This window comes from Bidens hawaiensis, unplaced genomic scaffold (genome assembly GCF_021521415.1).
Source record: "Bidens hawaiensis isolate Kalapana, Puna unplaced genomic scaffold, B.hawaiensis_p1.1 tig00019187_1, whole genome shotgun sequence".
Taxonomy (NCBI): domain Eukaryota; kingdom Viridiplantae; phylum Streptophyta; class Magnoliopsida; order Asterales; family Asteraceae; genus Bidens; species Bidens hawaiensis.
The window spans coordinates 1,033-15,172 of NW_027492906.1; the positions used below are offsets into that span (position 1 = coordinate 1,033).

General features: G+C 35.3%; 1 protein-coding gene across 1 annotated transcript; it reads left to right on the forward strand.

The window, feature by feature from the left end:
• The first annotated feature begins 768 nt into the window (after nt 1–768).
• LOC143557800 (cell number regulator 6-like) lies at nt 769–2,441 on the forward strand. Its single transcript, XM_077046788.1, has 4 exons — nt 769–933; nt 1,019–1,133; nt 1,825–2,090; nt 2,184–2,441. The coding sequence occupies exons 1-4, from the start codon at nt 835–837 to the stop codon at nt 2,439–2,441; spliced, it is 738 nt and encodes a 245-aa protein (XP_076902903.1). The 5' UTR covers nt 769–834.
• Nucleotides 2,442–14,140: the final 11,699 nt, after the last annotated feature.

Below are 14,140 nucleotides of genomic sequence, written 5' to 3' on the forward strand. Positions count from 1 at the left end.
GTTCACACTGTAAACGTAAAGCCACTCAAAGTAATCGTGTCCAAGGCATATAAACACATAAAACACACGATATAACTTACTTAACACACATTATTTTACCAACACATCAGTGGGCCCTCTCTCTCCCTCTCATACACACGCATACATATATAGGTATATATATAATGTGGCGTTAAAAGGGTTTTAAACAACGGGGCATTATGAAGAAGGGCTTCAAAACCCCCGTTTCCTACATGATAATAACGTGAAGATGAAATGGAGGGATTTTAAAGCCCCTCCGTAATGAATAGTCTTAATATAATGTTTCCTATTTAATTGACTTACGCATACCACTAAACCACTCCAATATTAATATTAAACAAACATTAAAAATATGTTAATGACGTTATCCGTCTCAACCCTTTTATCTTCCTTTCAATACAAACTAGTGTGGGTTATTTCTGGGTAATCCATAGATGATAATTGATAACCCATGTTTCCTGGTTTAGGCTAACCATAGTTGAAGTACATTGGTATTAATTGCCGATATGTAATTTATTATTTATTTTTTTCATATTTTGTGTATTAATTGTCAATCATGACAAATGTGGTCAGTCAGTAGGCGTCAGTGATATCTACTAGTAATAAGCTAAACTTGTAACTATTAAGGTCAAGTTAATTTGGTTCACACGTTTCAAACAAACAAGAGAGTTTCTCTCTTAAACTAAGATGAGGGGATGAGAATACATACATATATAGACGTGGAAACACACACTTGTACACAAAAAATGGTGGAAGTTATGTGCACATGACAAATGTTTCGTATGTATATACAATTCGAAAGAATATAGAGAAATGGGAGACAAGTCTTATGTGAAGCTTACCAAAGAGCAAGAATCGTCGCTACAAGATGTCACACCTGGGGAGCTCAATCAACCTATCGATGTTCATCAGGTTATAGTAATGATAATATATATGTGTGTATGATGCATGTATGTGTGTGCGTGCTAATGCTTATTATCTTTTGTTATTTTCATAGCTAAATGCTCGAAGATGTCCAGAATGTGGGCAAGCATTACCTTCATCATATGAACCACCAGCCGATGAGGATTGGTCTACGGGTTTACTTAGTTGTGCAGACGACTCCGAAAGTTGTAAGTGTTTTTTTTACCTTTGAATATATACATCATGAATTCTTTTAGAGTTTATCAAACGCATAATGGACTTATATTAAAAGATGACAAAAGTCAAATTTTACACGAGAAGCGTGAACTTCAATTGGAATTCATATTCCTATTATTTATTTTTTTATATTTCAATTAACATATAACACAACGAAACAAAGAGTGTCATGATTATCACCAATGGATTTGACCGTCGGTGATCTAATTTGAATTTTGTCTAGTAATTTATGCTCATTATTGTTTAAAGATATTTTTGCGAATCATCTAATATAAATTTCATCGAAAACTGAGTTGCATTTAAAAAATATTGTATTTTTAAATTTACAAGATAAAAAATAATTATTTTAAATATAACTCGGTTTTGTAATAAAATTTATCTCGAAGTGTTTAAAATCTGCGTATTTTAATTTAGGAAAAATCAAATTACATGTTATATTGAAAAAAGAAAAAGAACGTCAATTGGATCACTTTTAGATGATCAAGTCTTTTGACTATGACATCTTTTATCATGTACAAAATAAATCTTTCATAAAAAAGGTCCAAAAAAGCGTATCAAATCTGTAGACAACCTATAATTTAACAAAAACAAAACTCTACGCATAAGCTACAGCCTCTTATAAATTTCTTAAATTTGTAGCATTTTGTTTGAATATTGTTTTAGGTATGACCGGACTTTTTTGTCCGTGTGTGTTGTTTGGGCGTAACATAGAGACCTTAAATGAAGAGATTCCGGCAAACAATGCATGTATGTGTCACGCGCTATGTGTCGAAGGTGGCATGGCCTTAGCCGGAATAACTGCATGCATCCCAGGAATCGATCCTGGCACGTTGTGTCTCCTTACTGAGTGTCTTTTCTTTGCTTGGTGGATGTGTGGTATTTATACCGGTATGGCAAGACAAACACTACAAAGAAAATACCACCTAAAGGTATATTGTGTAGCATTTTGGACCATTTTCATATCATAAAATTAACAAATGCTACATGCATATTCTTTTAACTTTGTTTACTATTTTGTATAGAATTCGCCTTGTGACCCTTGTGCGGTACATTGTTGCTTGCATTGGTGTGCGTTATGTCAAGAGCATCGTGAGATGAAGGTGCATCTAGCCGACAGCGTTGAAGAAACCCTAATTAGCCCACCTAGCATTCAAGAGATGAAGCCCATTGTTGAACGAAATGAAAAAGATGGCGTGCCTACTTCTTCATCACATGCTTCGTCTTCCCAACAAGATGGTGAAAACGCCAAGAATACAGAGCTTCAGGTGGTTACTATATGAGTGAAATACACGCATGCGGACATCTTCAATCCTTAAGATAATTGTGCTCATGTTTTAGAAAAAAAAAGAAATAGTAATGAGTTGTTTACTTGTATGAAATAGTAACATAGTTAATTTATGGTATAGGTTTCATAAACTTATTTCTATCTGGACATAATCTTTATACCAAGAAAAACCATTCATTCCAATTTGCGCATCTGTTTGTTATTAGTTACGATCATCCTTTTAGACCACCGTAAGTGCAAAGAGCTAAATGTACTTACTTACACCTTTAGTTAGCTGCCACGTTAACTTTTCATAAATCTTAAAAAAATAATAATAAATAAATAAATAAATAACACTTATTTTCTCTCTAGCCATACAAACATCCTTATCAATCATTCTCTAGAAAGCCTTTTGCGACATGCGAGGTCCTTACGGACAATTTGGTCCAATACAATCCTCTTTGCGGACCCATTCACGTGGGCTAAATACATCCCGACGGATGGTGTATTAGCGACATTTTTTGTAACTGTATGTAGCGTTAACGTCATCATTGACAATATCTTTTTTTGAACAACCAACGAATAAAGTCCGACTACCCGGGGTAATCCAATGATAAAATGCGACATCATACACCCGCAAAAGTAGACAGCGTTGGCTAATTGAAGCCCACAATCTCATGTTCCAGGAAAAACCCACCGCCCAAAGGCCCACCGTACTGCGGTAAAACCCGCCTGAGATTGGATTCGAACTAGAGACCTTGTGACCTCCTGCCCAAGTCTTTACTTCCCCTCCAATTCCAATACCATTTGAGCTAAAGCTCATTAGCATCATTGTCGTTATCAAATAGGTGTTTAAAATAAATAGAAAATAAAATTCTCCCGTAACTAAAAATGTATATGAAAAATATAACATAAGTATCAAAATAAAGAGGTAAATGTGGTGCATATTAAAAGTGAAAGTAACGATGAAAACGAGTGAAGTCAATAGTGACTTACTCAATATGGAATTGATAAAAAGCTTGAAACAAGCATGATCCTCAAATAAAGCTGGTTCAATTATCAAGTCCGAGCTCGATCCTTTTGTGGGAAGCTCTTTTAGGTTCAACGAACCTTGTGTATTTTTAAGTTTTACTTATTTTGGGCTTCTATGTAATAGTTTCACACTACACAGCCGAGCTTCGGCTCATTTAAAGTACTTCGCGTACTCGAGCCAAACTTAGGCTTGTTTAAAGTTTTTCTCAAACTATATAAAAACAATTAAAAACGTATACTCGCTCGATTCGTAGATTTGTTGGTTTAACCGACGAACAACTAACATAGGTTGTCGTGGTCTACTCAAACAATTGATTTTTATTAACTTAAATACTTATATGAGTACGGATAAGTAAGGTCGTCTACTCTCCACAGGAACTCAAGGAAAGTGCATGTTTGTAATTTTTAACTAATTAATCTAGGCGGACAGACAATGTCAAGTGGTTTTTGAAAATATTAATTAAAACTAAAATGATTGCTTTTAAATATTTGTAAACAATATTAATAAAAGGTATTCACTCTAGGTTCAGGTAATGTGATATTCAATCTTAATCCCAGATTAACTTAACTTGATTGTGCAGTAATTACTAGACTTATTAGTTTTATTGTGATGACAAACGATACCCTAACTGAATTGTTGACACAATTGAACTTGATCTACCCAATTACCAATTTTTGTTTTATGACAACTAATTAAGTAGCATTAACCGATGATTATTAGTCCAATGACACAAGAGCCTAACCCTAAATGTTGATGAACAAAACTAAACAAGTGATGTATTTAATCATAATCGAAAATACAAATTGTTTAAACAATCAATAATAATAGAACAAGATAAAATCAATGAGCTCAATCAAGTTCTTATCATGAAGCACAATGAATGTGGTCATAAGATAGAATACACAAAAGCCTAACCTAGAATGAACACTAAGGTTTTATCCTAGCATCGACATCATTAAAATCAGTTATCTTAATGAACATGCAAACCCAAGACGAACCAAAAGCTTCAAGATGGTCGGAAATCGCCCTAGGATGTCTCTTTAGCCTCTGGAATTAATGATATGACGAATGGGCGCTTAAATGGGTTTATATAGTGATTAACCCTAATTTTCTTTGGAATTAAGGTGGTTCGCATCGGGCAAACGGCAAATGGGCCTGTCCTTCGCGTCACGCGAAGGACAAAATAGTCCGAGCATGATTTCAAGAACTTCGCGTTACGCGAAGATTCTCTCTGGTCCTTCGCGTCGCGCGAAGGACAAAAACATCAGCAGATTTATTTTCGTTTCTTTATTCTGCCTCGTGATGCGTGCACTCCAAGCTCTTAAATCATCCCCATAAGCCTCCATAACGTCCAATGTCCTGAAACACATAACGATACTTGAAGTACCAATATTCATTCATTTATTAATCTAAATATAATTATTTAATATATAATATTACCTAACTTTTACCCAACCATCACATCCCCACACTTATACTATTTCGTCCCGGAATAGACTTTGCAATGGAATCAGAATCAGAGATTATTTTCACAAAATGCTTTTTGGTTATCTTAATTAAGCACAAGGAACACAAAAACCGCGATTGCCAATATTGTTGTCCACTTAAACCATGTCTCAATACTTACCGGGAAAAAATAAGGTGTAACAGTTTTATTAATTCATATGATTAAAATGGAACCCACACTTTCAAAGCCCTGAAGCCACCTTACCATGCTTCATTATGGGTTTTACCGAACCATATCACCCCAACTTGACTTAAACCTTAAGATTAGATGATCAAAAATTTTGCACATTTATACAATTTTTAAGCCCTTATGTAATAGCTAAGACAATCATGGATATTTTTATCGAACCAAACCTAAACTTAAGCATCAAAGTTTACCTGAATGGCCATTAGATACGATTAAGATGCAATTAAGTAACTAACTAGCAAATAGTCCCCACTACATGGCATACCCCTGTTATCAAGCAATATCCCAAAGTCCATCTCCATAGGTGAGTATGCACGAATTCATCTGCAAGGCTTATATATGACGTGTCCCATGTGGTCCGTTACTTAATGATAATGTGACGCGAGCATGGGGACCCCATATGACTAACAGCGTGGATGATCAAGTCAGTAGTGTATTTGTACTTTTAAAACACGTAGTGATCATGTATAATGACTTACGATTTGGCAGATAAAATGCGGGTTTTCTCTTTTTAAGCTTTTCAATATCCATAAATCCACTTGTCTCTGAACCCAGAGCATCCATTTAAGGCTATAAAACCATACGCCGATGAAGCGTTAACCATTTAAAGTAGCAGTATTTTTATTTATGTTTATATCACAAGCCATCTAGCATACTCTAACATTAAGCCTATCCAATCATTATTCAATAGTCTATTCATATTTAAAATTTCATTTTAGCGATCAAATCTAACAAAAGGCTTGAGTATGGCCTAATCTTTCATTCCAGTTCTTACGTAGGCTTACTAAACAAACAAAACTCTGATGACATTTCCCACTGAAAATCAAGCATTTTAAAGGTTCAATTAAGTTAACAACCAAATCCTCCTTTCATTCTTAAAGCTAAGCCTACCGGCACATCCCAAATTAAGTGCATTCCCGTTTTTATTGTCTCATATATATAATAATTTTGAAAAACAATCTCCAATTTTCCTATAATTTTCCATTTATTTTTAAAAAATTCTTAATTCAAGGAACATTTAAAATTTTCAATTTCTCCCCCATCTTCACACTTGAGGCAAACATTGTCCTCAATGTTTAAATTTATCACAACATAACTAGGGACGAGGTTAAAATTTACTTTGACCAATTTTAAAATCGAGCTTAATGTGATGGTCATTTATTATACACTAATAAAATTACACTCTTAACACAAAAACTAGCAAAACAAAGAAGATTATGAAAACGAAATCACCTGATAAATAAGAAAGGCACTCATGTCTGACTCTCGTACCCTCGGTGAACCTATCTCCTCAACTCTCGAAACGATAACTGCAAATTCTCAAACATGTAGAAGTGCGCTTCTCACAAGTATTAAAATAGGTCTTTTAAACCGTTTTTGCAAAACCGTTAATTTTAAATTACCAACTGAGTTAAATAAATTTCATAATCAAATTTGTTAAACGAGTAAAAATGTTACAAGACCTAACTCACTTTAGTAGGAATCACGGTTGCATTTAGCGTATGCAATAAGCCCTTTAAACCCCCCGGTAGCCCGGGTGGACGAGCATGGTCTCGTGAGGGTTTATAGTGAACTACACCCACAAAGTTCAAATCCAATAAAGTATACACGTACCTGGAACGCCGTCCACTTGATAACTCACTTACTGAAACACCTGAATTCTGATCCACCTTGTGGATTCCCTACACTTGTTCTTTGCTACAGTTTTACGCTTGAAACAAAATGGTTAACCAAACTATAAAAATAAAATAAAATACACACTAAAAATAAAATTTGGGTTGCCTCCCCGTCAGCGGTAAGTTTTTGTTAAGGTATTCAGTCGGACCGTTACCTGATTTGGCGGTTAAGATGGTTGCATGGAACATTTACCTGCTGAGTTTCTTATAAAATCTCGGCCCGGTGTGAATGCACATTTACCCTCAGAATTTCCAACATATGCCAGTAGTTAACACGTCTAGCCCGAACATTAATTATTCCTCATCTTTGAGGCATCAAATGTTGATCGGGGGTGAACCGACATTTTCCCACTGATTTTCCCATGTATGCTCGGTAGTTAAGGTGTTGTGTCCACCCCTTCTTCTTTGTGGTTGAAGCATCTATAGAACCAATATGGGCCCATTTCTTACTATTTTTCCCAACATCCTTTACCTTTACCTTTCTCTTCTTCGAGTTCAAACCAACATACCCAACTTTTTCAGTTTGAGGAATATGCAACTGAGGATAATCAGAACAACTTGGGACTATTTAAGTGTCTGATATCTTGAAATTTACTTTGTCTTCAACTGGGTCCACACATTCAACATCGCCATCAATAACCACAACCGAGGCATTCATTGGCTCTTTGGTAACTAGAGGAATTGGTGTGGTATTATTCTCCACAACCACCTACTCGAATTCATTCTTTGAAAGATCTAGAGCCTCTACTTCCAGTTCATCTTCTTTATTACCGGCCACCATTTCACGATCTCGTTTAATTTGGGCTAAATCATCAAAGAGTTCGCTCATCAATTCATCTTGAGCAACACTAACCTTTTCATGAACTTCCATCCTCATGCTGAGGTCCTTAAGCAGTGCCAACTGTAACATCCAACTTTTGTTAAATAGTAAATAACAGAAAGTTTTATGATTATCTATGTGTCGTTAAATTAGTCGTGTGGTAAGTGTGCATTGTGAATGAGATTTGGGCTTGGGAATGGGTTATGGGCCATAGGGCCCATGAAACCCCTATAAATACCCAACCACTTCCCCATTTTTTTTCTTTTCCTTTCCAAGTATACACATACACACACACTAGAGCACACACTTTCTCTCTAGCACCCACATCCGAATCCAAGCAAAATGAAGGAAGAACCTCGTGTGTGAACGTCATCAACACCAAGAATCACGTCCAGATCCTCGAGTTGTTTCGGATCTGGACCGAACCCGAGAACAAAAGGTGAGTTGGTTAAAAAGGTTAAGTTTTGAGGTCGGATTCGACATGCAACTTGTTATACTAGTAGATCGGGTAGTAGGAAGTTAGAAAAACACAAACTTGATGAGTTATAACCTCACGGGTGTGTTATAGAACAAAAAAGTGATGTTTGGACTAAGTAAAACACGGGTATACAAAGTTGGTACAACCCGAAACCCATAAAAAGGGTTCAGACGGGTTTTAAGGAAGGGTCTCGGGATAAGATGTCTCTAAAATGACAAATTAAGGTAATCAGGTCTTAATTGCATGAAAAAGAGCTTCGCATCGCATGCCATGCGAAATTCAAGAATTTCGCATCGCACGCCATGCAAAGCGAAATGGCCATGCGAAGCAAAATGTTCATGCGAAGCGAAATGGTCATGCGAAATTCCATGTGAATTTCCATGCAAAATTCCACGCGATTTATTTTCTGTTGCGTTTTTTATAAAGGACTATTAATGAAAACAAAATTCCACGAAATTCCATGTGAATTTCCAGCTCAACCCCAGCCAGGGGCTCTTCCCCTTGGACCCTGCTAGGGGCTGCCGCCCCTAGACCCCGCTACCAGGGGCGCTGCCCCCGGACCCCCGTTAGTTGAGGGTTTCATTAATATGTATGTATGAAGTAGTAGTAATAGATAATTGACACGCGTAATGTATTGTACAGTTAGCCGTGCACAACTAAGGAAGGGCATTACCATTAACGGCGAGAGAAACCGACTCCAGGTGAGTTCTAGCCCCCTTTATCTGTTATGTTTTCGGGGCTATGTGCATACTCCTTTGTGATAGATAATACACTTACTTGATTGGCAAGTGTATGATACGTGTGTGGTTGTGTATTGAATATATTATTACATAATGATTGTATGAACGAGTATGTATGTATTTATAACTAGAAGATATGTAAAGTATGCACGTATGATAAATGTATGGATATTCGAGACAGAAAGGGACCAGACCCTTATAATATCTGAGATGTTAGGGACCAGACCCTCATAATATCTGAGATGATAGGGACCAGACCCTCATAATATCTGAGATGTTAGGGACCACACCCTTACAATATCTGAGATGTTAAGGACCAGACCCTTATAATATTTGTGATGTTTAGAATAGAATAGCTTATGGTATACCGTAGGGTTTTATGAAAGAAAGTATGTAGGTACGTATGCATGTATCTAAAGTATGTATGAGAAAGGTAATAACATGTAAGGTATGAATACGTATCTTCGTACACGTATGAGTAAGAATATGAATGTAATGTATGCTAACTGATTATCTAGAACTCACTCAGCGTAGCTGACTTTTAGTATGCACGCAGGCAAATAGATTGAGGCAGCTGGCTTGAAGAGGGACACATGGCATGAGCTAAAGTGACTGGCATCTATGAAGAAGTGTAATGACTATTTATGTTAACGTTGATCAAAAGACAACTTGTATGTTAAGATGTGAATTGATGTTTTGTAATGTAATGCATGAAGTTTAATTATTCCGCGAAAGTTTTAATTAACTCTGATTTTAGAACTGTGTTTATGAGTAAATCCAACACCAAAGTAGGGTTACCGGGAACGGGGACTTACAAGTTGGTATCAGAGCATATGTTCGAGAGAGATAAGCAAAATGGAATTTTTATTAGCCTTAACTTGAAGTATTGATAAAATTGATAATTAAATAAAACAATAAGATTTAAACGATGGCTTGAGATGTACATGAAAATACTCATTCATAACGAAATCAAAAATTTAAACCAAAAAAAAAATATCGTTGAAATATCCATGTATCACCATGGCTAAATTTTCCAAATATTTAAAATTGATTGAAATCCAGATAAGGGCGTCGAGATGAATGGTTGGAGTATCCATGTATCACCATGGCTTTTCCCACCAATCCTTTCAACTAAAATATCATAAGGAAGAACCGAGTTTAGCCACGTATCACCGTGAATTCGGTTATGATTTAATGATGTGATCGTCACATAACCACGATTGATACAATGAGGGTAGTAGATTCGTGAACGTTTAGTGTGATACGCTTTGGCTTAACAAGTTTCACACTCACACCTCACCCTCCAGGAAGGCAACCAGGGCTCGCGGCTGATCGAGATTTATGCGCATTGCACTTCCTTAGGCTCGCAAGCCTTGGTGTCAAGGGATCGGTGTACATGTGTGTCCTCCTTACAGTTACTACGTATCCGTTACATGAATCATCCTCAAGGAGAAGGGAGTAAAAATGGTGGAAATTCTTAAGGAATTTCCCAATTTTTTTTTAAAAAATAACTAGGGTTTTGAAAAATAATTTTGAGAGTGAGGCGCAGCCTCGGAAGTGTGTGTGCTTTGTGTACAAGAGTAATATCAAATCACTAAATAATATTTAAGCTACTGCAATCAATCATATATATTAGGGTGCAAACACGTAAAGGCATATCACGTATAGGGACTCTAAGCATGCTACTAGGTTGTTATATCTAACCACCTATCTTATAGCCTTCGGCTCTGATACCAATCTGTCACACCCTGACCAAAGGCGGAACATATCGGGGCGTAACGTATTGATTGGACAGTAGCTCAAAAGACACTAATCAAAGAGATAATAATTATTTAACTTCATTAACATTAAACAAGTACACAAGTTCAATAAGTAAATACATCATAACTTGTAATTTGAATAAATATCCTAAGGTTAACTAACTATCTTCGATCTTGAATATATCAAATACTTAAACCTATAACATGTATAAAAATAGAGTTTGTCAACACGAATGTTGGTAAGAATACATAAGTTTTAGTTGTATATATATATATAGGTAAATCACAATTCATATGTAAATTGTGAGCATTACAACACTTACGAAAATGTAAACAACTAAATAGATGTGGACCCGTTCTTATTGAAACAAAATCAATGCACCTGGGTAAGTGTATGATCATACTAGATGAGAATAGATGAGGATGAGATACCAACCACCAAACATAAAATAAACACTTAAGCACATATAGCATAATCATAAAGCATGCAATAATCACACATAAACATAAATTGAATTGTGTGTTTGAATAGATGAGGAAATAAAACACGAGTAAAGTTAATAAGGTATACATGCTACCCCCCAAAATATAAAAGATGGAAAAAGGGGGGGGGGTATGTAAACTCACCTTAACGGGTGGATTAACGAAAATGAGATGGCGATAAAAATTAAGATAAAAGCGGACGAGCTCTTCAAGATACGTCGGCAAAAGTTCCGAGTTTTAAATATACAAAGAGATAAACGAACAAGTACAATAATGAAATGGCTAAATGACGAATTTGGATATTTATAGATGCGTTAAATATTTCTTTTATTTTGGGTTGTGAAGGTGTTATTAAACCGAATACGACTTTATATGTTTAAAAGGATTATTACCATGCATCATTTTATTATTATTATTATTATTATTATTATTATTATTGCTATTATTTTTCTCATCATTAAAAATTAACGAAAGCTTGTGTTTTGATGAGTTGGAATTCTTTATCTATTAATTTATTAAGCTTTTAACTTAACTCGAAAAACGTGTTTAATAAATAAAAAAAATAAAAATAAAATAAATATGTTTAGTTACGAGTTCATATATATATATAAGAGCGAGTATTAAAACTAACAAGTTAAGGGGGTAATTTTGTGGATAATAATAAAATGAAATTAAGGGTCTATAAAAGTTAAGTAAATATATAAAAAGAACGTTTGGCAAATTTAAACATAAAAGTTTGACGAGTCTTTGGGACGAATGATTTACCAAGTTCTTAAATATAAAAATTATGATTATTATTTTAAAAAAAAAAATGTTTGTACAAAGAATGAAAAAAAAAAGTAAATAAAACCAAAAATGAGCACCCAGGGACTCGAACCCAGGTCTTTAGGCTGCTTTATGTTTTAACACAACACACACCAGCCAACTGGACTGGTGTGTTAACTTGTAACCGAGACGAAACAATAAAATTTAATCAGAACCCTTAACTATCCCCAAATCATATAAACCCTAGAAGTTTGATTTTTCCAATTGATAATCAATTGCCCTCTTTCAATCAAAATTGACAGAGGGCTTTGATTACTGACACCAAAACGATATGGAAACCCAAAATGATTACCGTAAACAGGTTCGTAATGGTGGTCTACGGCGCCTAGGGTTCTTAAGGCCAACAAACGAATTCAATCACGATCGAGGACGGCACTTGGGTTGCAATAGACAGGGGGTTTAGCTTCGTGACGATGTGAGGACGGTGTGTTATGATTTAATTAGATTATAGACTTGATTTTATATCGTTTTGAGGTCAATATATTCGCGGTTCGTATTTAACGAAATTCGCTGTCAATTCATCATTGTTTACCAAGATTAGAGTGTCGGTGAGCGTGTTGTTAGTTGGCAAAGGATCTAGGATGATCAATTCCGGCGAGAAATATGGATCAAGGAAGCAAGGGGGGTATGGTAGACGGTGGTAATGGGTAGGAAGGGAAAGAGAAAAAAAAATGAAATAATTAAAACAAAATTGATTATTTTATTTTATTTTTTTAATTATTATATATGTATTTTATTATTGAACCGGGTTTCGGGTTTCCAAAAAGAACGAATGTTACAGATGTCATCTTGAGTTACCTACACACATGAGACACACAAATAACTCGCATAAAATCAAATTAATAAATATAAAAAAAACTGAAACTAAATTAGTAAACTAAACTAGCACTTTGCGCGTTGATTCCCCGGCAACGGCGCCATTTTGACGTAGGCTGTCGCGATTTACTCAAACAATTTATTTTTATTAACTTAAATACCTATATGAGTACGGATAAGTAAGGTCGTCTCCAATGGGACACAAGGAAAGTGCAAATTTATAATTTTTAACTAATTAATTAATCTAGGTGGACAGACGATGTTAAGCGCTTTTTGAAAATATTAATTAAAACTAAAACGATAAAGATTTGTAAATAATATTAATAAAAAGTATTCACTCTAGGTTCAGGTAATGTGATATTCAATCTTAATCCCAGCTTCACTTGACTTGATTGCGTAGTAATTACTACACCTATTAGATTGATTGTGATGACAAACGATACCCTAACTGAATTGTTGATACAATTGAACTCGATCTACACAATTACCAATTTATGTTTTATGAAAACTAATTAAGTAACGTTAACCCCAATGACACAAGAGCCTAACCCTAAGTGTTGATGAACATAACTAAACAAGTGGTGTATTTAATCAATAATCGAAAACACAAGTTTTTTAAACAATCAAGTAATAATAGAACAAGATATAATCAATAAACTCAATCAAGTTCTTATCATAAAGCACAATGAATCTGGTCTTCAAAAAGAATACACAAAAACCTAACCAAGAATGAGCACTAAGGTTTTAGGCTTTAGCCTAGCATCGACATATCGCTAAAATTACTTATCTTAATAAACATGAACATGCAAACCCAAGACGAACCGGAAGCTTCGGGATGTTCAAAAATCACCCTAGGATGTCTCTTTAGCCTCGGAATTAATGATATAACGAATGGGGGCTTAAATGGGTTTATATAGTGATTAACCCTAATTCTCTTCGGAATTAAGGCGGTTCGCGTCATGTGAACGACAAATGGGCATGTCCTTCGCGTCACACGTAGGACAAAATAGTCGGGGCATGATTTCAAGAACTTCACGTCGCGAAGATTCTCTTCAGTCCTTCGCGTCGCACGAAGGACAAAAACATTAGCAGATTTATTTTCTTTTCTTTATTCTGCCTCGTGATGCATGCACTCCCATTCCCGCACTTCTAAGTCTTCATTTCAAGCTCGTAAATCATCCCCATAAGCCTCCGTAGCGTCCAATGTCCTGAAACACATAACGATGCTTGAAGTACCAATACTCATTCATTTATTAATCTAATTATAAGTATTTAATATATAATATTATTACCCAACCATCAACTACGTGGGGAAATGAACCTTTCTTTTCAAAACTATAGGGTCGAAGGGTCATAAGCGAATCCTAAGCATGAGTTAGTATGCCAACAAT